The 24508-nt window shown below is 42.5% G+C and overlaps 1 protein-coding gene and 2 pseudogenes across 2 annotated transcripts in view; 1 reads left to right on the top strand and 2 right to left on the bottom strand.

The window, feature by feature from the left end:
* LOC103791227 (uncharacterized) overlaps window positions 1-24508 on the bottom strand; it is a 77702-nt gene that overhangs the window by 42026 nt on the left and 11168 nt on the right. For both annotated transcript variants that reach the window (XR_013527888.1, XM_054246663.2), the window contains exon 4: window positions 21976-22102. Coding sequence is in view for 1 of the 2 variants with exons in the window: in XM_054246663.2 (XP_054102638.2) it covers window positions 21976-22102 (127 nt within the window). In the remaining variant the exon portion in view is untranslated. The remainder of the gene's footprint in view (window positions 1-21975; window positions 22103-24508) is intronic.
* Window positions 1555-2761, top strand: LOC144579817 (phospholipid hydroperoxide glutathione peroxidase GPX4 pseudogene; annotated as a pseudogene).
* LOC144576495 (phospholipid hydroperoxide glutathione peroxidase pseudogene) lies at window positions 12720-14923 on the bottom strand (annotated as a pseudogene).

The following is a 24508-nucleotide window of genomic DNA, read 5'->3' on the forward strand; positions in this document are numbered from 1 at the left end:
CCGTCCCCTCCCGCCCATCGAGGGCTGCAACAGATGCAGACCATGCGGCTGCACAAGAACCCGGCAGAGCCTAGGGGCTGTGGGCTGTGGCCGCTCTGGAGGATCGCACAGTCCCTGTTCGGGGTTCTCGCTCCGCCAGTAGCTGCAAAACTCGAGCTTCTCTCCTCCGCAAGAAGTGAATGACAACGTATCTCCGGCTTAGGGTTGTGGGGAAAACTGAGTTCACAAAGCAAAGCACTTAGTGCGGCGAGGGGCTTGTGGCAGGCGCTGTCCTCCGGTGGGGTGGAGGGCTAGAGGAACACCAGGCGGCCTTCTTAAAGGGATCAGTAAGCCGAGATTTGGGGGCTAAGACCCGCGGCCAGTGGTAACTCCTTGGTGATGAAATCAAGCACCTCCTTTCTCTCTTTTCTCCATCATTTCCCCCCGGCTCTCCTTCCCTTTATTGATCCCGGTCCTGGGGCAGAAAGCAGCCAGCGAAGCAGAACTTGGCCCAGAGTCTGCATCTGACGCTGGGAGCTGGGACTGAGCCCGGAACACTGGAGGGGCGGCTGCGCCAACAGCCACGGCGGAGGCTCAGCTGGTGCTAGAGACTGAGAGGTTGCGCCCCCTCATCCAGCTTTGCTCCAGCCCGGAGGAGCCAGCTCTTCAAGGAGACACCCTTGACCGCGAGTAACCCTGCAGTCGCCTGGAACAGGTCCTGCCCCTGCCTGGGGAAGCATCAGCCCCGTAGCAGCCCTGCACCCCTTCCTCCCTAGCGTAGGGGCTCCAACTGGAGAGACCTGTGTGGGGAAACAGAGCCACGGCCAGCAGAGCCTGTTCCAAGACCACTCCTCCTTACGTTTGTTACTCCAGCTGCCAGTAGACCAGCTTTGTCCCTCGCGTGTGCTCTCATTCAACAAGATGCAGTCTGGCTTTAGTTTTTGAGTACAGAACTCAGTGGTCTGTATGGGATGGTAAATGTCACCCCAGATGTGTTGTGTTCTCTCTCTCCCCGCTGCCGCCCCGCATTGGCAAATTAAACAGATATGGGTCTGATGTTATCTCCATTTTACAGTTGGGGAAACTGAGTCATGGGGGCAGGCTGCAGATTTGAAGAAAGTCTCAGGACAACCAGGTCTTGCTCCTCTACTCTGGGTTTGATTTTGCCAATTGACCTTTAAATATGAGCCTTTGGCAACTCGGTCTCCATCTCTTTAGTGGGTGAGCCGGGGGTAAGCTGTAGTCAAAAACCTTCTTTCCTAGCCTGGCAACATAGAGAGACCCTGGTCTCTACCAAAAAAAGTTAAAAGAATTAGCCAGGCAAGGTGGTACACCTGTAGTGCAAACTATTAATACTTGGGAGGCTGCAGTGGAAGGAGTCCTCCAGTCCAGAACTTCAGGAGTTCAGGGCTGCAATGTACCATGATCACACCACTGCACTCCAGCCTGGACAGCAGAACAAAAAAGAAACCTCCTTCCCTGTTCTGAGTTGCTCACAGCCATGGTCTCTAGAACATTAACTGGATAATGTAGAGGGTGTGTCTTTAGAAGCTTTGGCATAGGTGAGATAACCCCATGGAAGCTAAGGTATTTTGCAGGGTATTTTTGCAAGGTGGTCCTGCAAAGTTGGTTACTCTGCTTAGAAAAAAAGAAAACCTGTGTTTTACAGGTTCAACAAAATCAACATCCATTTTTTAATAGGCAAGTCTATGAAACCATTTAGGTTTTCTTGTTTGTTTGTTTGTTTGGTTGGTTTTTGAGACAGAGTTTCGCTCTTGTTACCCAGGTTGGAGTGTAATGGCGAGATCTCGGCTCACCGCAACCTCCGCTTCCTGGGTTCAGGCAATTCTCCTGCCTCAGCCTCCTGAGTAGCTAGGATTACAGGCACGCGCCACCGTGCCCAGCTAATTTTTTGTATTTTTAGTAGAGACGGGGTTTCACCATGTTGACCAGGATGGTCTCGATCTCTTGACCTCGTGATCCACCCGCTTCGGCCTCCCTCACACCTGGGATTACAGGGTGAGCCACCGCGCCCGTCCTATTAATGAAGTTTTTATCTTAAGCATATATTCCAAAAACTGATTTACATTCAAAATACTGTGTACTTGTGCTGCTTGCTGAAGCCGGCGCTGCTCTGTGGGGCCCTGGCCGTGCCCGGCCGGCACCGTGTGTGTGTCCTAGGATGACTGGCGCTGTGCGCACTCCATGCACGAGTTTTCCGCCAAGGACATTGACGGGCACATGGTTAACCTGGACGAGTACTGGGGCTTCGTGTGCATCGTCACCAACGTGGCCTCCCAGTGAGGCAAAACCGAAGTGAACTACACTCGGCTTGTCGACCTGCACGCCCGATATGCTGAGTGTGGTTTGTGGATCCTGGCCTTCCCCTGCATCCAGTTTGGGAAGCAGGAGCCAGGGGGTAATGAAGAGATCAAAGAGTTTGCCGCTGGCTAAAATTCAATTCGACTTGTTCAGCAAGATCTGGAACGGGGATGACGCCCACCCGCTGTAGAAGTGGATGAAGATCCAGCCCAAGGGCAAGGGCATCCTGGGAAATGCCATCAAGTGGAACTTCACCAGGTTCCTCATCGACAAGAATAGCTGTGTGGTGAAGCTAGGATTACAGGCATGCGCCACCAAGCTCAGCTAATTTTTGTATTTTTAGTAGAGACGGGGTTTCACCATGTTGACCAGGATGGTCTCGATCTCTTGACCTCGTGATCCACCTGCTTCAGCCTCCCTCACACCTGGGATTACAGGGTGAGCCACCGCGCCCGGCCTATTAATGAAGTTTTTATCTTAAGCATATATTCCAAAAACTGATTTACATTCAAAATACTGTGTACTTGTGCTGCTTGCTGAAGCCGGCGCTGCTCTGTGGGGCCCTGGCTGTGCCCGGCCGGCACCGTGTGCGTGTCCTAGGATGACTCAGCCTCCTGAGTAGCTGGGATTACAGGCCCGTGCCACCATGCCCAGCCAATTTTTTGTATTTTTAGTAAAGATGAGGTTTCACCATGTTGACCAGGATGGTCTCGATCTCTTGACCTTGTGACCCACCTGCCTTGGCCTCCCAAAATGCTGGGATTACAGGCTTGAGCCACCGCGCCCGGCTGAAACCATTGTTTTATTGCTAGATGGCTAGAGAGCCCTCCTGTGTCTCCATATTAAAATATTATGCAAGAACTTTCAAAGGACATCACTGAACTCTAATTGTAGCGTTAGAATATATGACATCAACTGTTCTGCTTCATATTTCCCAGAAGAACAAGGAGATCTGAAGAGCCTCCTGTGTGAAGGATTTCTAGCTGAGGGGTCTTGGTGGAAACTTCTGCTGTGCTGCAGTCAAAAATTCAAGGTCTCAGGCAATACACAGAAAGGTTTCCAGTCATTCTTATTTGGCAGCCCAGTATCTAAAGACCCTTCCTATGTTAAAGGAATAAATCTGCTTCAACACAGGAATTTGACGGGGTCCTGATTCAGTCCATAGCATCACATATATAATTTTATGTTTTCTAGTAGCCATATTATAAAGATAAAAAGAAACACATGAAATTAAAACTAAGTGACTGGGTGCACTGTCTCACGCCTGTAATCCTGGCACTTTTGGAGGCCAATGAGGGAGGATGGCTTGAAGCCAGGAGTTTGAGACCAGCCTGGACAACATAAGAACACCTCATCTCTACCCAAATAAATAAGTTAAAATGGTTTTTAAAAGAAATAATTATTAATAATGGATTTTACTTAACCCAACATATTCAAAATATTATTTCAATATAAAAAATTGCCCATATAAAAATTTTTTGAGATATTTTACATTCTTGTTTTGAAATCCAGTGTGTATTTTACACTTACAGAACTTGTCATTTCAGATTAGTCATATTCAAGTGCTCAATAGACACATGTATCTGGTTGCTACCATATTGGACAGCATCAATCTGCAGTGTTAAAACTAAAACAAGCCTTAGAGATCATTTAGTACAACATCTCACTTTACAGATAATGATCCCAAGACCCAGCCAGATTCACTGACTTGCTCAAGGTCACACAGTTGGTAAGAAGGCAGAGATGGAATACAAATTTGGGTTACTAATTCCATTCTTTTTTTTTTTTTTTGAGACAGTGTCTCATTCTGTCACCCAGACTAGAGTGCAGTGACACAATCATGGCTCACGGTAGCCTCAGATTCTGGGGCTCAAGTGATTTTCCCACTTCAGCCTCCCAAGTTGCTAGACTACAAGTGCAGGCCGCCATGCCTATTTATCTTCTTTTATGTTTCTGTAGAGACAGGGTCTCACTATGTTACCCAGGCTGGTCTCAAACTCCTGGGCTCAAGCGATCCTCCTGACTGAGCCTCTCAAAGCACTAGGAGTACAAGTGTAAGCCGTGGCACTCCGCCTCTGATTCCAACATCAGTGCTTTTCCCATGGCCTCTCCCCATTCAAAGACAGAAGAGATGATGAAGGACTGAGAGGGCCAGACTTACTGGAAGACCTGAAATAAAGACATACCATTGCCTCAAAAAAGGAATGCAAACATGACCCCTTCAAACACTTACTCAACATCTACCACATTCCTGCCTTGTGCTAGATACTGTAGGAAATGCAAAACAAACAAACAAACAAAAAGACATATAACTGAACGCAAAGCTTACTCACACTCTGAATTCCAAGTGCAGAGAAGAGGAAAAGTCTAAATGAAGCAAATGGATAGAACAGACCATTGGATGAAAGAAAGACTTGGGGAGATCTTAAAGGATGAAAAACCCTGACTTTATGGCTCTTGGCTAGCACTTGGGTCCTCCTGAGTTATTTGCTGCCTGCAAAGTTTAGAAAGGGAGTGCCAGGCTTCCAGCAACGGAGCAGCTTCTCTATGTTTACCTGGTCTTCGTTCTCGGTAACATGTAGCCTGGATATTGCCTCAGCAAGTTAAGAGGCCTGAAACCTCCAACTACTGAAGAGTTTTACAGGGGGTTTTCTGGGTTTTTTTGCGGCAGCATCTCGTTCTGTCTCCCAGGCTGGAGTGCAGTGGCTTGATCATATAGCTCACTGCAGCCTTGAACTTCTGAGCTCAAGCAGTCCTCCTGCCTCAGCTTCCCAAGTAGCTGGACCCATAGGTGCATGCTGCCATGCCCAGCTTTTTATTTTGATTTTTTTTATAGAGACAGAGTCTCACTATGTTGTCCAGGCTGGTATTGAACTCCTGGCCTCAAGCCATCCTCCTGCCTCAGCCTTCCCAGTAACTAAGACTACAAGCGTGAGCCACCGTGCCCGACTCTTGCTTAAGTTTATTAACAGCAAGACTTCCTCTAAGTGTAGTCAACTAGAGCAGCATTTCCCAGTGTGTGGCCTAGGACATTGATAGGTGTTACATGGAATAAAAACGGGAACACTGAGTTAAACAAACAAGAATGGGCCTTTTCACTGCACGACTTCTCAGGACTTTTAATGTTTTATGCTATCAGTGGCTAAGCTTCATGATCAAGATCCTAACATGCCTACACCGCCTTCCATGGATGGGCCAGGTGAATGGTGGCACCTCACCTCACCCTTGTCTAATATACCCTTGTCCCTCTGCCTTCCTGCCACACTGGCCTTGCTGCCAGCTCCTCTAGATCCATGTCATCAAGTGCCACATTCATAGGCCATTTGTGGCTACTGAGCACTTGAGACATGGCTAGTTTACGTTGAGATGTGCTGTAGGCATAAAATACCCACCAGATTTTAAAGACTTAAGACCAAAAAAGAATGTAAATTCTCACATTAATAATTTTTATGTTGAATGCATACTGAAATATCAATATTTTAGACAGACTGAGTTAGGTAAAATATATTACTAAAATTATTTTCACCTGCTTCTTTTTACTTTTTATACTGTTGCTGGAGAAACTATAATTACATATGTGGATCACAGTATATTTTTATTGGGCACCCTAAAGCCTCGAGATCTGTCCATTGGCCTAGTTAATGCTAACCCTGCAAGCTCCAGACATCTGTTTGCGTCCTTTCCTCAAAGACACGTTCCCTGACCCCTTACCTAGGTTTTCTATAAGCACGTTCCTTTCTTTTGTAGAATGTACCTTGGTTTTTAATTATACTTTTTTTTTTTTGAGACAGAGTTTCGCTCGTTACCCAGGCTGGAGTGCGCTCGTTACCCAGGCTGGAGTGCAATGGCGCCATCTCGGCTCACCGCAACCTCCGCCTCCTGGGTTCAAGCAATTCTCCTGCCTCAGCCTCCCGAGTAGCTGGGACTACAGACGCGCCACCATGCCCAGCTAATTTTTGTATTTTTAGTAGAGACGGGGTTTCACCACGTTGACCAGGATGGTCTTGATCTCCTGACCTTGCGATCCACCCGCCTCGGCCTCCCAAAGTGCTGGGATTATAGGCGTGAGCCACCGCGCTTGGCCAATTATACATTATTTGTTTGGCTGTTTGATTAATGTCCCTCTCCCCATTAGGGTAAAAGATGCATAAAAGCAGCAATTGGGTTTGCTTTCCTTTATTACCATTCTCCCAGAGCCCAGAATAAAGCCTGGCACATAGACAGAAAGAGCTTATTACATGACTGTATAGTGTGTTGTGAATCTCCAAGAAAAGGACAGAGTTTTCAGCTTCTACTAAATTGATCTGACCACAGAACCCTTGCCCCACAGTTTAGTGAGTGTTAACGCAAACTAAACATGGCCTGAGAAGTACCCCTACTTCCTTTTTTTTTTTTTAAGACGGAGTTTCTGCTGGAGTGCAATGGCACGATCTCAACTCACCGCAACCTCCGCCTCCTGGGTTCAAGCAATTCTCCTGCCTCAGCCTCCTGAGTAGCTGGGATTACAGGCGCGCGCCACCGTGCCCAGCTAATTTTTTGTATTTTTAGTAGAGACGGGGTTTCACCATGTTGACCAGGATGGTCCCGATCTCTTGACCTCGTGATCCACCCACCTCGGCCTCCCAAAGTGCTGGGATTACAGGCATGAGCCACTGTGCCTGGCCAAAAAGTACCGCTACTTCTATATTTGAGTCCTTGTAGACAATCCATAACCTAACTTAATAGGTAGACGAGATTGAAAGCTCAACTTAGGAGTATGTGCCTGTAACAATAGCTGAGTTTTGGCCTGTCCCAGCAGACACACTTCAACTGCTCATAGACTGCTGAGTATTCTGCGTTCAAATAAGGCAAACGCCAACCTGTAACTAATTCAGTTGTTTCTGTACCTCTCTTCCAATTTATCTACATCACTCTCCTTTTTGCCTGTAAATTTGTTCTGACCACGAGGCATCCCTAGAGCCTCTCTGAATCTGTTGTGATTCTGAGGGCTGCCTGATTTGTGAATCATGCATTGCTCAATTAAATACCTTTAAATTTAATTCAGGTGAAGTTTTTCTTTTAATATGAGGGGTCAGAATTTTTCAGGAACACGGTCTGGGAAGCATTGGGTAAAAAACTACAGAAGGTGATTGAGCCTAAATTGAAATCTCCACTTGCTGTATGACCTCGGGTCTCCTGAATTGATGAAGGTAGCTGCTGATAGATGTATTTTGGTTTCTTTCTTTCTGGTTTTTGTCTATTTGACAGGTTTCACTCTGCCATGCTTTTTTTTTTTTCCTTTGTAGAGACATGGTTTTACCATGTTGCTTAGACTGGTCTCGAACTCCTAGGCTCAAGGGATTTGCTCACCTCCACCTCCCAAAGTGCTGGAATTACAGGTGTGAGCCACCATGCCTTGCCTAGTTTGTTTACTTTTTATGTTTCCCCTCCTTTGCAAATCATGAGCTCCAATTTCTTGAAGTCTTCCCATCAGAAGACATCTAGGGGAAGCTGAATAATTTTTTTTCGTGCAACTTCATGCATGCTGTTCATGCATCATTGTGTGTTTTTCTCCTGCATTTGTACAGGCAAGGAGCCGGTGAAAAATTAGGTATAATGAGCGTTTGGGGGAGTTCAAACGGATTTACTTGAGAAACCAGCCAGGCCTTGCCCATTTCTTTTGGGAGAGGTTGTGCATGGTAATTGGCCACATTATGAGAGGCTCAGGGAATTGTTATAAAGCTCGATTCAGGCCGGGCGCGGTGGCTCACACCTGTAATCCCAGCACTTTGGGAGGCCGAGGTGGGTGGATCACGAGGTCAAGAGATCAGGACCATCCTGGTCAACATGGTGAAACCCCGTCTCTACCAAAAAATACAAAAATTAGCTGGGCGTGGTGGCGCGTGCCTGTAATCCCAGCTACTCGGGAGGCTGAGGCAGGAGAATTGCTTGAACCCAGGAGGCGGAGGTTGCGGTGAGCCGAGATGGCGCCATTGCACTCCAGCCTGGGTAACAAGATCGAAACTCCATCTCAAAAAAAAAAAAAAAAAAGCTCGATTCACCCCACCATCTTCACTCCTATAGAAAACAAACAAAAAATATCCACAGTGGTTCAGCTCAGGGTGTTATTTTATTCACTCATTCATTCATTGAGATGGAGTCTCACTCTGTTGCCCACACTGGAGTACAGTGGCACAATCTCGGCTCACTGCAACCTCCACCTTCTGGGTTCAAGCAATTCTACCTCAGCCTGCCAAGTAGCTGAGATTACAGGTGTGCACCATCATACCTGGCTAATTTTTGTATTTTCAGTAGAGACAAGGTTTCTGCATGTTGACCAGGCTAGTCTTGAAATCCTGACCTCAGGTGATCCTCCCACCTCAGCCTCCCCAAATGCTGGGATTACAGGCATGAGCCACCTCGCCCAGCCCAGAGTGTTATTTTAATTTACCAGATTGATAATCTTCTCCTACTTGTCTTATACACAAAAGCTAAATGACCACTGATGAGATCAGCCAAGAACTTCATGATTCTGAGCAAGCCTAGAAATCAGCAGCTCCTGTTAATGGCTGATGTGATATCTTGGTTCTTGTATTCTTGGCTTAAAATAATTTAAACAGGAGACACACAGCAAAGGAGGTATAGCATAGAGTAATCTATTGCAAAAGAAAATATTTTGAAAGTTAGGTGCGGAATAGACAGTTGATATGGTTTGACTCTGTGTCCTCACCCAAATCTCACCTTGAATTATAATCCCCATAATCCCCACATACCAAGGGCAGGACCAGGTGGAGGCAATTAAATCATGGTGGCAATTTCCCCCATGCTGTTCTCATGATAGTGAGTTCTCACAAGATCTGATGGTTTTATGAGTGTCTGGCACTTCCTTTGCTGGCTTTCAGTCTTTCTCCTGCCATCCTGTGAAGAGGTGTCTTCCACCATGATTTTAAGTTTTCTGAGGCCTCCCCAGCCATGCAGAACTGTGAGTCAATTAAACATCTTCTTTTTTTAATAAATTACCAAGTCTCAAGTATTTCTTCATAGCAGCCTAAGAATAGACTAAAACAACAGTACACCCTGAGGGAGTTCAAGGCAGGCTGTGTGTAAGGATGAAACAGCAAAGACTGGCACTAGGGGACTCCCTTTTTGGGAGTCTTACATGATTATTCATAAGAAGGCAGGAAGACGTGTTGCTAGTAAGAATGTTCTGGGGGGATCCTCTGGGTGCACATGTGCAGTAGCCATACATGTTTATTCATATGTTGCATGTCTCATTAGCATCTTAATTCTCCACGCAGAATTTGTGTCTTTTACTATTACAATGAGCAAATCATCAGTCTGAGGACAGATAAAATCAAAATGCATCTGCTCTTTAGAGGGGAAGGTCCCTACTGAAGATAGCTTTGCTTGAATGAGCTCAGTTACAATGCAAATGCTGAGGCTTATTGTGTTGACTATACAGTCATCATGGTTGCTGCCTCCCAAGAACATGGTCGCTTCCTTGACTACCTATCCTGCCTCACTCCTGGGGACCGGACTGTAGCTAACACTGTACTGATGAAACACAGCTGACAAACCATGCAACCTTCCTGCTGACATGCTTCTCTCTAACATTTCCACAGACTGGAAGAGAGCAGGGCAAATGGCAAACTGGAGGCCTAGATCACCGAGTTAAGTTCAATGCCCAGATGCGCTGGGCATCTCCAAAGTTCTGCTGGGGAAAATATAGAACAAAACAAAAAATATCATAAAAAATGATCTATTTTCTAGCAAAATATGTGATAAAGAACTGAGACTAGAAGATACAGAGTATCTAAATGGACCAGTAAACACACGAAAAAAATTAATAAAAATGACTATCCTATCCAGCCTCCCACACCAAAATGTCAAGAGCATGTAGTTCCTCGGGTAAATTTCTTTAAACCACCAAACTCTTGGTTAAACCCAATTTTTCACCTCTTCTGGTACCTACACCATCACAGCAGAACAAACTAGAAAAAAAAAAAAACACTGCTAAATTCAATTAATGACCACTAACCTCAACAGGTCTTTTAATTCTGCCTAGCCACAAAATTCTATTTCCCTGGACCATGTACCCCACCCCATCTACTCCTTCTAGACCACCTTCTTAACATCTTCTTTCTCCTTCAACCTCCATCATCTCTCCCATCCTAACCCTCAGTTGATCTGACTTCATATTGTACTAGAAAAATAAAAACCAGAAGAGACCATCTGTGAGCCCCCCCTCTATCACACCCATCCACCTATTTGTATCTGTACCATGTCCTCAGCCTCCCTTCCTGTTCAGACTGTCTGTGCTTCTATCTAAACTCACACCCCCTCCATTTACATATCAGATTTCCATCCCGTCTCTCTTACACAAGGACACCACTCCAACTATTTTTTGCACTCTGATTTTTTCCCATTTGCATACAAGTCAATTATAATTTCTCCCTCTTTAAAAAATGCAATTAACTCCACTTCCTTCTCTAGACTTACCCTACTCTCTGCCTGCCTTTACAGTAAAATTCCTTTAAAGAGTCCTCTGTGCTCCCTGGTTCCAATTCTTCTTTATTACCTCCTATTAGGCTCCAGCCAGCTTTGCCCCCTGCCCCAATAGCTCTCATCAGGGTCCTCCATGGCCTCCACAGAGCCACAGCTCTCTGCTCTCACCCCCGCACCCTGCTCATTGACCACTCCCTCCTCCCTGAAGCCCCTTCTGGTTTCCCTCCTCTCTCACTGCTCCCTCATCTCAGTCTCCTCTGTTCACTGATTCCTTGTTGCTGGAGAAAAAAAAAGAAAAGTGATATTTAATTTTTTTCCCTCAGTGTGTGTGTGTGTGTGTGTGTGTGTGTGTTGGGGGGGGTTTCCTTGATAACACATTAGGATAAACTGAAATTTGTTTTTCAATTATGATCGTTTAGACTCTGCCCATATTCTCCAGTTAGAATATTTGGCCAAAAAAATAGTGTTTATGAATTCATTATCAATCTCTGGATAAATGTCATTCTCTGGCTGCTGTTCTGTTAATGAGCTAGCCATCTGACTTCCTTTTAATTTTAATGGGAATTGAGTAATCCAGTATCTATTGGATAGTACAGTGGAAATTCAACCCCACTATTGGTAAAACCAAAAACCACACTTTTTATAAACACTTAAGTTAAAAATTATTATTTAAAGGTTTATATAAGGACATAGTAAAACTAATAGGCAAAAGATTTTCTAGCTGTTTTAAGCTATTTTATAGCTTCAATGTATTTACAGATATCTTGAATATAGAAAAATAGTAATAAAGTTAATTCTAAGTTCCAGGTTCTTGGCACTATTTATCTTTTAGATTTCTAATTATATCTAAATCCAATCTAAGAATACAATTTATTAGGTTGCAGAACTAGGTTAAGATTCATTTAGTCTGCCCTATTTGACAGTGTATAATGACCTTGAATGAGGTCATAAAATCGTCTATTTTTTTATTTGGCACTGAGCCATTTATGGTAGTGAAAAACCTTAGTGTAACAAAAAGCCCAACCATTTGATATTGTGTGATGTCGAAGGTGAATTCAAATGTGGTTAAGAACAGAATTGGCCCGGCGCGGTGGCTCAGGCCTATAATCCAAGCACTTTGGAGGCCAAGGTGGGCGGATCACCTGAGGTTGGGAGTTCAAGACCAGCCTGACCAATATGGTGAAACCGTCTTAAAAAAAAAAAGAACAGAATTACACTTTTAGCAGAACTCTGGATAAAATTGTGCTTATACGATGTTGAGCTCTGTCATAAGAGAGGGAATGAGGGGGATCGTTGTGGACCTCTTAAGATGCTTAACCAATTTGTGGCTTTAGTAATATAATGCTAGCAAAACAGAGACTGCTACCAAAGATAATTATGTTAGCTTTAACCCCTAAAACAAAACATAACATTATTTGAATTAGATGATTGCTGTTGACTTAATAGGAATTAATGTCTGGTTTTGCTATTGCAATGCTTCCAAATTTATCTTCCAATATTATATTTATTGGCTCATATGAATATTTTGATGCTTTATACTACTTTATTTCCCATATCCGTTTTGTAACCCTAGTCATGCTTTGCCTGTCTGTAGTGTTTTTCCTTTTTGGCTGAATATCCTTCCACCTGACCATCTTCAGAAACTTGCGACTTGTACATATTCACTTAATTCTGCAAATAGTCGATCATTTTAAATTTAATCTGACTCTCCATAGTGTTAACTGTCCCATTCAACTTGATTTATGTAAATTTAATGAGCATGCTATCTTGTAAAATCCACAGCCATGAATGAAAATATTGAGTCTAATGTGTGTATTTCAGTTGAGAAAAGTACACAGTAATTTTTTTTTTTTTTTTTTTTTGCCAATCTGTCTTGTTTATTCCCACAAGGCAGCCAGGGGTGGGGGCGCCAAGCCAAGCCCAGCGGACCACAGGACCTTCCTCCTGTGGGGTGCATGCCCGGTTTTCAGGTCTGCTCTACCATCAGCTGGTTTGCAGGCAGGCCGTCATGGGTGCCGGTGGAAGGCTCCAAGGGCAAGGGCAGGGGCTTGGACAGGGCCACACACTTGTGGAGCTAGAAATAGCAGGGCAGGTCCTTCTCTATCACTTGGGGTTCCTCCATGGGTCCGTACCGCTTCACCACACAGCTATTCTTGTCGATGAGGAACCTGGTGAAGTTCCACTTGATGGCATTTCCCAGGATGCCCTTGCCCTTGGGCTGGATCTTCATCCACTTCTACAGCGGGTGGGCGTCATCCCCGTTCCAGATCTTGCTGAACAAGTCGAATTGAATTTTAGCCAGCGGCAAACTCTTTGATCTCTTCATTACCCCCTGGCTCCTGCTTCCCAAACTGGATGCAGGGGAAGGCCAGGATCCACAAACCACACTCAGCATATCGGGCGTGCAGGTCGACAAGCCGAGTGTAGTTCACTTCGGTTTTGCCTCACTGGGAGGCCACGTTGGTGACGATGCACACGAAGCCCCAGTACTCGTCCAGGTTAACCATGTGCCCGTCAATGTCCTTGGCGGAAAACTCGTGCATGGAGTGCGCACAGCGCCAGTCATCCTAGGACACACACACGGTGCCGGCCGGGCACGGCCAGGGCCCCACAGAGCAGCGCCGGCTTCAGCAAGCAGCACAAGTACACAGTATTTTGAATGTAAATCAGTTTTTGGAATATATGCTTAAGATAAAAACTTCATTAATAGGACGGGCGCGGTGGCTCACCCTGTAATCCCAGGTGTGAGGGAGGCCGAAGCGGGTGGATCACGAGGTCAAGAGATCGAGACCATCCTGGTCAACATGGTGAAACCCCGTCTCTACTAAAAATACAAAAAATTAGCTGGGCACGGTGGCGCGTGCCTGTAATCCCAGCTACTCAGGAGGCTGAGGCAGGAGAATTGCCTGAACCCAGGAGGCGGAGGTTGCGGTGAGCCGAGATTGCACCATTGCACTCCAGCCTGGGTAACAAGAGTGAAACTCCGTCTCAAAAAAAAAAAAAAAAAAAAAGTTAGGAGATCGAGACCATCCTGGCTAACACGGTAAAACCCTGTCTCTACTAAAAATACAAAAAATTAGCTGGGTGTGGTGGCACCCTTCTGTAGTCCTAGCTACTTGGGAGGCTAAGGCAGGAGAATCACTTGAATCCAGGAACTGGAGGTTGCAAGTGAGCCAAGATTACGCCACTGCACTCCAGCCTGGGTGGCAGAGCGAGACTCCATCTCAAAAAAAATAATAATAATTCTTAGAGTATTTTTTAAAATCTATGAAAATCACAAAACGACAAAGGAAAGGCTGACTCCCGACCTTTCTGGGGCTACTCTTCTAATTTTTTGCTGCTGTTGCCATGTATTCATACCCACTGGGTACTAAAAAGATTGGCATCCCCTTAGATCTTCTCGTTAGCTCTTTCTTATAATCCCACTTCATTCCTTCATTCACTTATATTTAAACAGGGTAATGTGTACACATACATACTTCAAAAAATTTGAAAATGTATATATAAAAACTTGTGGCAAAATCCCATTTATTCTTATTCAATTCCCTCCACACCCACTTTTAACTAGATATACTAATATATAAGGCTTTTATATATCATTTCAGAATTTATCTTTGAAAGCACACAGGTATATTGTTATTCTACTCTTCTCTCACGACACAAAAAGTGGTATACTATATACATGATACCATAATTCCTTGTTCCTTTTTAAAAACAATATATCTCAGTTTTTCTACATGAGTACATAGGTCTTCCTTACTCTTTTTTTTCTTTTTTGAGACAGCGTCTTGCTCTGTCACCAGGCTGGAGGACAGTGGCGTGATCTCAGCTCACTGCAACCTCTGCCTCCTGGGGTCAAGCAATTCTGCCTCAGCCTCCCAAGTAGTGGGACTACAGGCGCACGCCACCATGCCCAGCTGATTTTTGTATTTTTTAGTACAGACGGGGTTTCACCATGTTGGCCAGGATGGTCTCGATCTCGTGACCTCGTGATCTGCCCCCTCAGCCTCCCAAAGTGCTGGGATTATAGGTGTGAGCCACTGCGCCCAGCCTCCTCTTTACAACTACACAGTATTCCATCATTTGGATGTACCACTGTTTACCTAACCAGTTTCCTGTTGGCGAACACTGAAGTCATCCCTATCATATTAGTACAAACAATAATGCCAAACATAACCAACTACACACACCAAGTTCATTTCGGAATGTGCCTGTGATGAAGCCTCTATTTAAATTAAAAGGTCACAAGGCAAAAAAGTTAGCCCTCTTTATAGTTTTCATTATGTACAGCAGTATGTAGCCAAAGACTCCCTTGAGCAAAGCAAATGTACTCTTTGGAGATTTATTTCATATGCTAAGTGCTTCATAAATACATGAATAAATAAATAATTGAACTATCAAAGAAGCTAAAGAAACATTCCACATTGCCGGTGGAAGGTGTTACTATGAAACAGACCCTAGCAGTCACTTACACATACAGTTGATCCTCGTTATTTGTGGATCCCATATTGGCACATTTGCTTACTTACTAAAATGTCTTTGTAATCCCCAATACTTGGTGAGCTTTCAAGGTGACTCATGACTATACACACAGTAGTGAAAAATCTGCCACTCCTTGCACATTTCCCAAGCTAAGGTCAAATAAGATGATCTGCGTTCTTCTGAATCTCATAGAAAGATGACCAGAGGGCAGAGACGAGGGCAGTGCAAGGTAGTGCAAGAAGCTCTGGTTCTGGAGTCAACTGGGCGAGCTCTGAATCTTGACTCTGGTACCTGTTAGTGGAGTGGCCTTGAGAAAAATCACTTAACACTTCTATACTTCCTTTATTCTTTTGTAAATGAAAAAAATTTAATCTACCAGGATGAGTTGTTCTTAGGAATTCAGATTATAACCTATGTGAGATAGGTACATATGTACATACTTTCCCTGGGAACAAGGGTTTAGTATTTGATTAACTCAGTGTTCTAGGCAACTTTATAGAATTACTGAAAATAATGAGAATTGACTCTCAATATTTATAAAGAAATAACAGAGATGTAGACAAAACAATTATTTCAATGAGGTAGAGGCAGGCTTCAAGAAGATTTTGAAGAAACAGAACTTTACTGGGCACATAAGGTGTGGAAAAGGCTTGCAAGGGGAGAGAATGGCAATATAATTTTGAGATGGAGGGGAAAAAAAAATCAGGCAGGTTCAGGAAATGGACTTTGGGAAGTCTAGGGCAGAAGATGAAGCCAGAACACAGTGCCATAGTGCTTCTCTGCACCCTGTACACACCCTGTACTGCAGAATCTCACTCTCTGCATTAAATTTTTGGTTTCTAGTTCTCCCTTCCATTTAACTGTTAGCTCCTAAAGGTTAAGGTCTCTAAGAAGCAATCATAGAGTCCTCTAAATTTGCAAATATGTTATTATTAAACAGAAATACACCCCAAAAGACTATACAAAAATAACTTTGGTTTTCAACTACAGTCACAGCAATTTACAACTGGTATAGATTTGGAACTCGTCCAGAATTTTTCTCTGATGTGACTGCTGTAACTCTGTCATAAACTCTTTTCATTGTTTTAGACACACAAACATTTGTTGGGAGTTTTAAAATCTTGCTCTAATTTTTAGTGTAATTGATTGATTGGTTGATTGACTGACATGGGGTCTCATTATGTTACCCAGGCTGGCCTTGAACTCCTAGGTTCAAGTAATCCTCCTGCCTCAGCCTCCCAAGTGGCTGGGATTACAGGCGCACATCGCCACGCAGAGCTCTAGAGTGATTTTTTTCACAAGGCTTAGTAATCATGGGCCATTAGACAATGCTGCCATGTCAGAGTAAAGATGTCTTTTAATTCACTCTAATAGACTTCTCTATATGCAAGATACGACTTTCCCATAGCAAAATACAAGGAAACATACTGATATATATATACTTGTTACAAACAGGATAAAGAAAGCAATAGAATTTGTTCCACAAAAGCTTGCTATGTCCTGATCAAAACACAGTAATTATGATGTTAAACTCACAGCTTACATTTCTCCACTGAGAACTAGAAAAACAATCCCAGTTTTTGTAAGGTCACAAAACCAAGCCCTGTGAGAATTTACAAGATTTTGTAAACTTGTGCATTTTCCCCACCCCCATACACAAGTAGCCAACGGAGTCTCCTCCAAGTACCCCAATCTCCTACAACCTCCAAAATAAAACTCACTGTCCAATACTAAATTTACTTTTTCAAATGTCTGAAATTTTAATAAAAAGTAGGAGCAGTGCATTGGCTTTTCCCCATAAAATTCTTGGTATAATTTTACTTGGGCACAACATCGTTACATGATCTAAAAACATATGGATAGAACCAACATTACTAGAAACCAAACAAATATGCTACAAAGATGCAAAGAGAATATGGAATGTTGTTTTTAAACAGATTCAGTACTATTACCCATTCATAGGTTGGGTGTGATCAAATCACATTGTGTTGTACAGCTAAGCATGCCATCTATTTTATGACAAAGTGGGGTAACATATTTATTGAAAAACTGTTTGGTACACAGAGGCATGCTAAAAGCTGTAAGATCCTTGATCCTTGCCCTCAAAAAACTTCCAAGGTTATCGACAACTCCCAAAACAAAAAATGAGTGATGTTCTCTCAAATATAGATACTCAAATGTGAAATGGAGGTGAAGATGGGGAAGACCTGAGGCTCAGAGATTGTATTTGGGCCTATAGAGTGGAATTTCTTTGATATAATTCTATGCATTTAAAAATCAGTTAAATTGTCATCAGATCAGACAGAATTTTATAGAAGATGTTGTTGGTGAGAAATACATTTTTGATGTAACACTGACCCATACGAATGTTTTTAATATTATCTGTTGAACATTTCAGTTCACAATGTTTCCCCTGTTAATAGTCTGTATCTTTTTGGAGCTGATCTGGAGAAGTCATGGACCACCTGCTAATTACTATATGATGTTATTATGGGAGGACAACTGATTGGCTTGGGGTTGAGGGAGAGGGTTGAAACTTAAAGACCTCAAGGCAGGTCTAGACATCTTGCCACTGACTTTTGGCAAGTCTGTCAATTCTACCTTTGGAAGTGGCTTTACATGCCTTATGGAAGGCCGGGCACGATGGCTAATGCCTATAATCCCAGAGCTAGGGGAGGCTAAGGCGGTCAGATCACTTGAAGTCAGGAGCTTGACACCAACCTGGCCAACATGATACAACTCCATCTCTACTAAAAAAGATACAAAAAATTAGCTGGGTGTGGTGGCACACACTATAGTCCCAACTACTCAGGAGGCTGAGGGAAGAGAATTGCCTGAACCAGAGAAGCGAAGGTTGCAGTAAGCTGAGATCATGCCACTGCACTCCAGCCTGGGCAACAGAGTAAGACTCCATCTCAAAAAATAAAGAAGTAAAATAGTGGATGTTACTGTAAAATAATAGTGACATCACAGAACACACTTGGGGCATTGTTTCTATAAGTATGGGGTTAATAGTTACTAGGTTAAAAATGTAATATAAGTAATAGAGGTAACAATAAATAAATAAATTTGGAAACACTTGTTAAATTAAACAGGACTTCTCAGAACAAGGAATTTACATGGCCATGACTTTTGTTTTCAAAGAGCATTCACAAGACTGTTATTTGTAGAACACTAGTTTGGGAACTGTTGATGTTGCAATTAGGGTAATTACAATGTGGACTATTCAAGGTAGAGGTTGTCACCATATATGGGAAATTGTTCTTAGTCTTCAGTCTTTCTATATATCAGAATTACCTATAGCAAATTAACAAGCAGAAATACCAAAACTGGGCCTTGACTCAGGCCTAACAAATCAGAATATCTAAAAAGTGTGGGTGTGGAAAAGCTTCCAGGTAAACCTGGAACTGAAAACCACTCAATCAGAATAGACCTTCTCACCATGTGCTAAATGCATTCTTCTTAAGCCTATTTGAGTATGCTTCTGCTTTGTTTTCTTGGATCTGGTCCAGGGACTAGATTGTTGCTATAATTAAGTTCAATTGTATCATTCTTCCCAGAGTATCTGTATCCCAATTTTCAAATTCCATTTCATTAGTGGGGCAAATTTCTACATCAGAATACGACAAGTTTTGAACATTAATGAAAAACACATTGTATTATATTTATATTGTCTCTCTATTCCGGCAGCCCTGAGTTTAATTTAGAAAATGCCTCTATTTATAATCTACCTTTGTTTTGATATATTTTACTATTAGGGATCACAGAAATGATTCTCCTGTTTTCTTGACTTGTCAACTACTACGTTTTTGAAAACTTCTTGTTAACTTCTAATTCCAGGTAAGTTCCGTTTTCTGTTTGCTTAACAAGCTCACTGACATTATTCTATTTGCAAGCACTGTTCTCCCATCAAATGGAAGGTAACAAATGGAACGTATGTGCGTTGTGGTCAATATAGGAAAGCTTAGCAAAATGATTACTTTTTTTTTATTCCTTTAAGGTCCATGCGGCTTCTTTGGAAATAAATGAAATGCAAGTACAGGGGAAAAAATCACTCTAATTAGAGATTTACCTGGAACCTTCAAAAGAAATGTTATATGCAGGTCCTACCTTTCCTCACCCAGCCAGAAGCTGAACTATTCCCCTGCCTCCCTGACCCCCTCCCCCGTTTTCCTTAATCCACCACCAAATAACGGAGAAAATCTGATGGGTTTATTTACTTAGTAAAATAAAACCTTGTAATACAAGGAGACAGAAAAATAATTTCAGTGCAGTGTATAACATGGTATCTAAAAATATGTTCTACATGACTTTAACAGGCTCTATACAATTATTTCTTGTCTGGTCATTTATAAAATGTTTCAAGCCTAGTTTTTCTTAAAATCTCACTGTTAGAGACAAAAACTCAAAATATGTGCACTGTGAATAAGATGTCAACACAATTTAAAGACCACTAAAGTTTATGAATGATATTTTAAGAAAGATTTAATTTTTTTAAAATTGACAGCTCAATACTCAGGTATAAACGGAAATGACAACTATTCTTACTGAATAGACACCTATATAAGATTGTCACAAGCATTAAGTATATAGTCTGAAGATGTTTCAGAAATGGCAGATTATGATCCTGATTGCATTTACCCAGTTACAACAACAACAACTCCATTTATAAAGAGTTCCCTTTAATTCAACCCGTAACCTAAGACCATTAATTTCAAGTAAGTAAAGTTAGTCATTCATTAATCTACTAAAAAAAAAAAATCTTGATTCTGATTCCAAGATACCTAGGACAAGGGCACAGGATACAAAGATTTCTGATTGAAGCATAGTATTAAAGATTCATTAAAATATTTTGTATGCAGCACAAGTTAAGTTTTTTTCACTACGGTGACAGTACTTTTTAACAAACTAAACCAAAAACAGAAAAATAACAGGTTATATATCAATACATTATATAAAACTTCTTAAATGGCAATAAATACATTGAATTAAACTTAGCATTTTTCTTATGTATCTGTACAATAGGACTGTTGGGCTCTTGCTAGATTATAATGACTCTGAAAGTAATTACACAGTTTAAATCAAAACTAATTAGGTAAAAATTATCACAATAAATTTATGAACAGATCGCCCCTGTAGCTAAAGGTACACAGGACAGGACAGCCACAGTGGCTCACACCTATAATCCCAGCACTTTGAGAGGCGGATCACCTGAGGTCAGAAGTTTGAGACCAGCCTAGCCAGAATGGTTAAACCTCGTCTCTATAAAAATACAAAAATTAGCTGGACGTGGTGGCGCATAGCTGTAGTCCCAGCTACTCAGGAGGCTGAGGCAAGAGAATGGCATGAACTCAGGAGGCATAGGCTGCAGTGAGCTGAGATCACACCACTGCATGCCAGCCTAAGTGGTGCAATCTCAGTGACAGAGACAACGTCTCAAAAAAAAAAAAAAAATACACAGGACACTGAATATTTCCATTTCAAAAGCAACTGTAATAACCTCATTTCTCAATTTCATTATTCTCTACAATTTTATAAGAATAACATAAATAAACTGTATCCCAATAAACATCAATAAGCCTCACAGTTCATTATTATATGTCTTCCTACTACTGGACAAGTACAAAGCTTTCAGGTTCTAGAGTCCATCTCCACGTTGATGAATCAAGTTAAAAAACACTGTCTGGATGTTAATAAAACTCAAACTCTTCCTCATCATGTCTATTAAAAAAAACCCTATAAAATATTACTTTCAGATAAGAAAATATTAAGCTTCCATGACTACACATACAAATGACATTTTAAGTTACAAATCTAAAGAATGCCCATTGGAGTGCAGAGAGAAGCAGAGCGCCCTGAGCTCCCCCTGGGCCGGAGGGTGAGCCTGTCTGAAGGACAGGCCGTGCCCTCTGCCCTTCAGACACTGGACGCCTCCACTGTGGCTGCCCACTGGCCTGGCCAGGCTCAAGACTTGAAGCCGTGGCGAACCTCTTTACCCTACCCCACTTCGGTGACTGTTGACAGCAGCGGCTTCTCCCAGCCCGTACCCCAGCCTGGACCCCACTGGCCACTGGGTCTCCCAGCCCAAGTGTGCCAGGCCTCGACAAAGCCCCAGCTGAGCTGCCCGGATGCAACACCGTTGGGTGGCGGCAAGAATGGTGGACCAGGAAACATGGTGGCCGCTCTAATGCTGCGCAGCAGAGGCCGTTAGGTTACAGAGGGCCAGGGAAGGCAGCCTAAGGACGCAGGCAGGTTCGGCGGCCTCTTTAGGCCACGGAGTCATGCAGATCTGGGTCCCCAGTGACCACTCTGTCCCCATTGGGTGAGACATACTTAGTCCTGACAACGGATAAAGGCCTTGACAAGCCTGGGAGATGAGTGAAGTTCCGAACAAAGACGGGTGGAACGGGCCGGGTGGAAAGGTTAGCGGCCATCGAGCGTTAGTCTTCATTCTACCAGACCTTGCTGTCGGAAGAGAGAAATGGTAGAATAACAGGCCACGTTTGGCCCATTGGAAATGCCCACCACCCTCTGGGAAGATTTACTGGCCGTTTATGGAAAGCCTGTGTATATAATATGAAAAAGCTGCTCTCAACTCCACCCCAACCTTTTAATAGAAAACATGTCACATCTAGCCATTCTAGATGTAGAGGCTGCTGACGTATGATAAAGTACAGTTAGAAAACCACACATCTTGTAAATTCTCACTTGTTTAAAAGGAATGATAGAACACACATGTCTTCTGGAGATGAGTTTTGGAAATGTTGTTAGATGGCCTCTGGAAGCAATACGTCCACGTTTGTTTAGTGGGTTAGATGACATGGAGCTGGAAGACCTGAGAAGGAGGAGAAGAAGGTTCTATGCTAGACTGGTCATATTTAGAAGACATTTTCATATTTTAGCCATTGTTTTGTGTGCATTTTATTCTTCACTACTGTACATATAGTTGACAATGCTAAACTTTTTTGAAACGTCTGTTTTTACATGTTCCGAAGTGCCTGATGTTAAAATCAAAGGTAGTAAAATCACGTTTTGTAATTATCTTTTTGTTACAATTTGTAGGAAATGTTTTTTGGGGGGAATGGCCAAATCACCTGTTGAGTAATACTCACTGTGTGTGCAGTGGTTCAGGGGAGCAGAAAGGAGGGGGAGGTACAGACAGTTCTATGCCACCCTGCTTACAGCAAGGCAAGATGAAATACTATCTCTGTGCATTTTGTTTTACTTACCTGTGCATATAGTGTACATAAAGGACAAACGAGTCCTAACTTTAACAACATCTAGTCTTTCTAGATGTTAACGAGGTTGCCAGTATACGACAGAAGTAGAGTTAGTAACCTAATGTTTTGTACATTTTGTTTTATGAGTCTAGGAAAGATTGTCTTCTGAAAATTTGAGCATTCTTGCCCACTGCCTTGATGGATATGGGAAGGGTTCTACGCCAAAATGTTCACATTTAGAAGACTCTTTCAAATTATAACTGTTGTTACATGTTTGCAGTTTATTCAAGACTGCTGTGTACCTAGGGACAAATTAACTCCTTACTTGAAACATCTAGTTTATCTAGGTGCTTAGAAGTGCCCGATGTATGTTAAACGGACTTGTTAATTAGTTGGCAGCAGGGGGCAGAAGGAACTATAAAGGAAGAGATGTATGCAGATGTGTCCATATTTACATTTTGATGATAGCCATTAATGTATGCATCTCTTGTGGCTATACTATAGGAATATATTAAATAATTCAATGGAAATATACCTTGCTAATATTTTAATGTATAAATCTGCTAATGAGCTCTCTTAGAAGCGTTATACTTAGTGTATTCTATTGCTGTATGCTTCATTTTAAATTGAGCATTAAAGGAATGCAGTATTTAAATCGGAACTCTGCCAATGCTTTTATCTAGAGGCATGTTGCTATTTTCGTCTTCTATGAAATTTTTATCCCAAGAAAGACAGAATTACATTTTTTTAACAGACTGAGTTAGTGTAGTGTATTTTTGGTCATCAAAATGCTCATATAGTTTTGGGATTTTGAATTGGTAAATATTCATGATGTGTGAAAAATCATGATACATACTATACAATCTCAGTCCCACAAAATTGGATATTCTGCCTACAGACACACAGGACCTAGAATAATGTGTCAAACTATAAACTGCTTGTGATTGTGACTTTGTTCTTTGCTTCTTGTGTTTTTCAGTTTCCTCTAATGTACTTAACTTTTTAAAAGTAAAAGTTATTTTAAAAACATGTATTAAGCCCTCGTTGCTTGTAGAATAAAGTTAGTATACTCCACAAAAAAAAAGGAATGCCTGTAATTGGCACTATGCCATTTACTAAAGAAGTCCTTTTTTAGTAAAAATATACAATCTTTTTAAGAAGCCAAATCTAGGATTACTTTTGTGACCCTAAATACAGCCAATCTATATCTTAACTTCCAATTAATATACCATCAGCATTCTCCGTAGTGGTGCACATCTATCTACTAAAAGATGTCACAGAATTTTTTTTTTTTTTTTTGCGTAGTAAATTCAGACATCACAACACTCAAAAATGTCTATATCCTAAGTAAAATTCTGCCTACTTGTCCCCTAACCACCCAGTTTCCTCCTATTCATCCCCCTTCCTCCACAAGTTAGCCACTATTATTAATTTCGTGTATGTTCTTCTTTTTTTTTTTTGAGACGGAGTTTCACTCTTGTTACCCAGGCTGGAGTACAATGGCGAGATCTCGGCTCACCGCAACCACCGCCTCCTGGGTTCAGGCAATTCTGCCTCAGCCTCCTGGTATGTTCTTTAAACCACAGTGGACAGCCCACTGTTATGAGCCACTGTCCCTGGCTTTCCCTCGCAGACAGTTGCATGCTACAGACACTGTTCCAAAATCCTATTTTCTTTGATATTAAAGCTTCATCACTTGTTTGAGACGAAGTCTCACTCTGTTGCTTAGGCTGGAATACAGTGGTGTGATCTCAGCTGAATGCAACCTCCCACTCCTGCCTCAGCCTCCCTAGTAGTTGGGATTCCAGGCACATGCCACCACATCCAGCTAATATCTGTGCGTTTAGTAGAGACATGTTTTCACAATGTTAGTCAGGCTGGTCTCGAACTCCTGACCTCAAGTGATCCACCCACCTCGGCCTCCTAAAGTGCTGGAATTGCAGGCATGAGCCACTGTGCCCAGCTACATCACTTGCTTTTGGTTAATGTACACTGGCATATCTTTATCAGTCTCTCTCCTT

The sequence above is a fragment of the Callithrix jacchus genome, chromosome 16, assembly GCF_049354715.1.
Source record: "Callithrix jacchus isolate 240 chromosome 16, calJac240_pri, whole genome shotgun sequence".
NCBI lineage: Eukaryota > Metazoa > Chordata > Mammalia > Primates > Cebidae > Callithrix > Callithrix jacchus.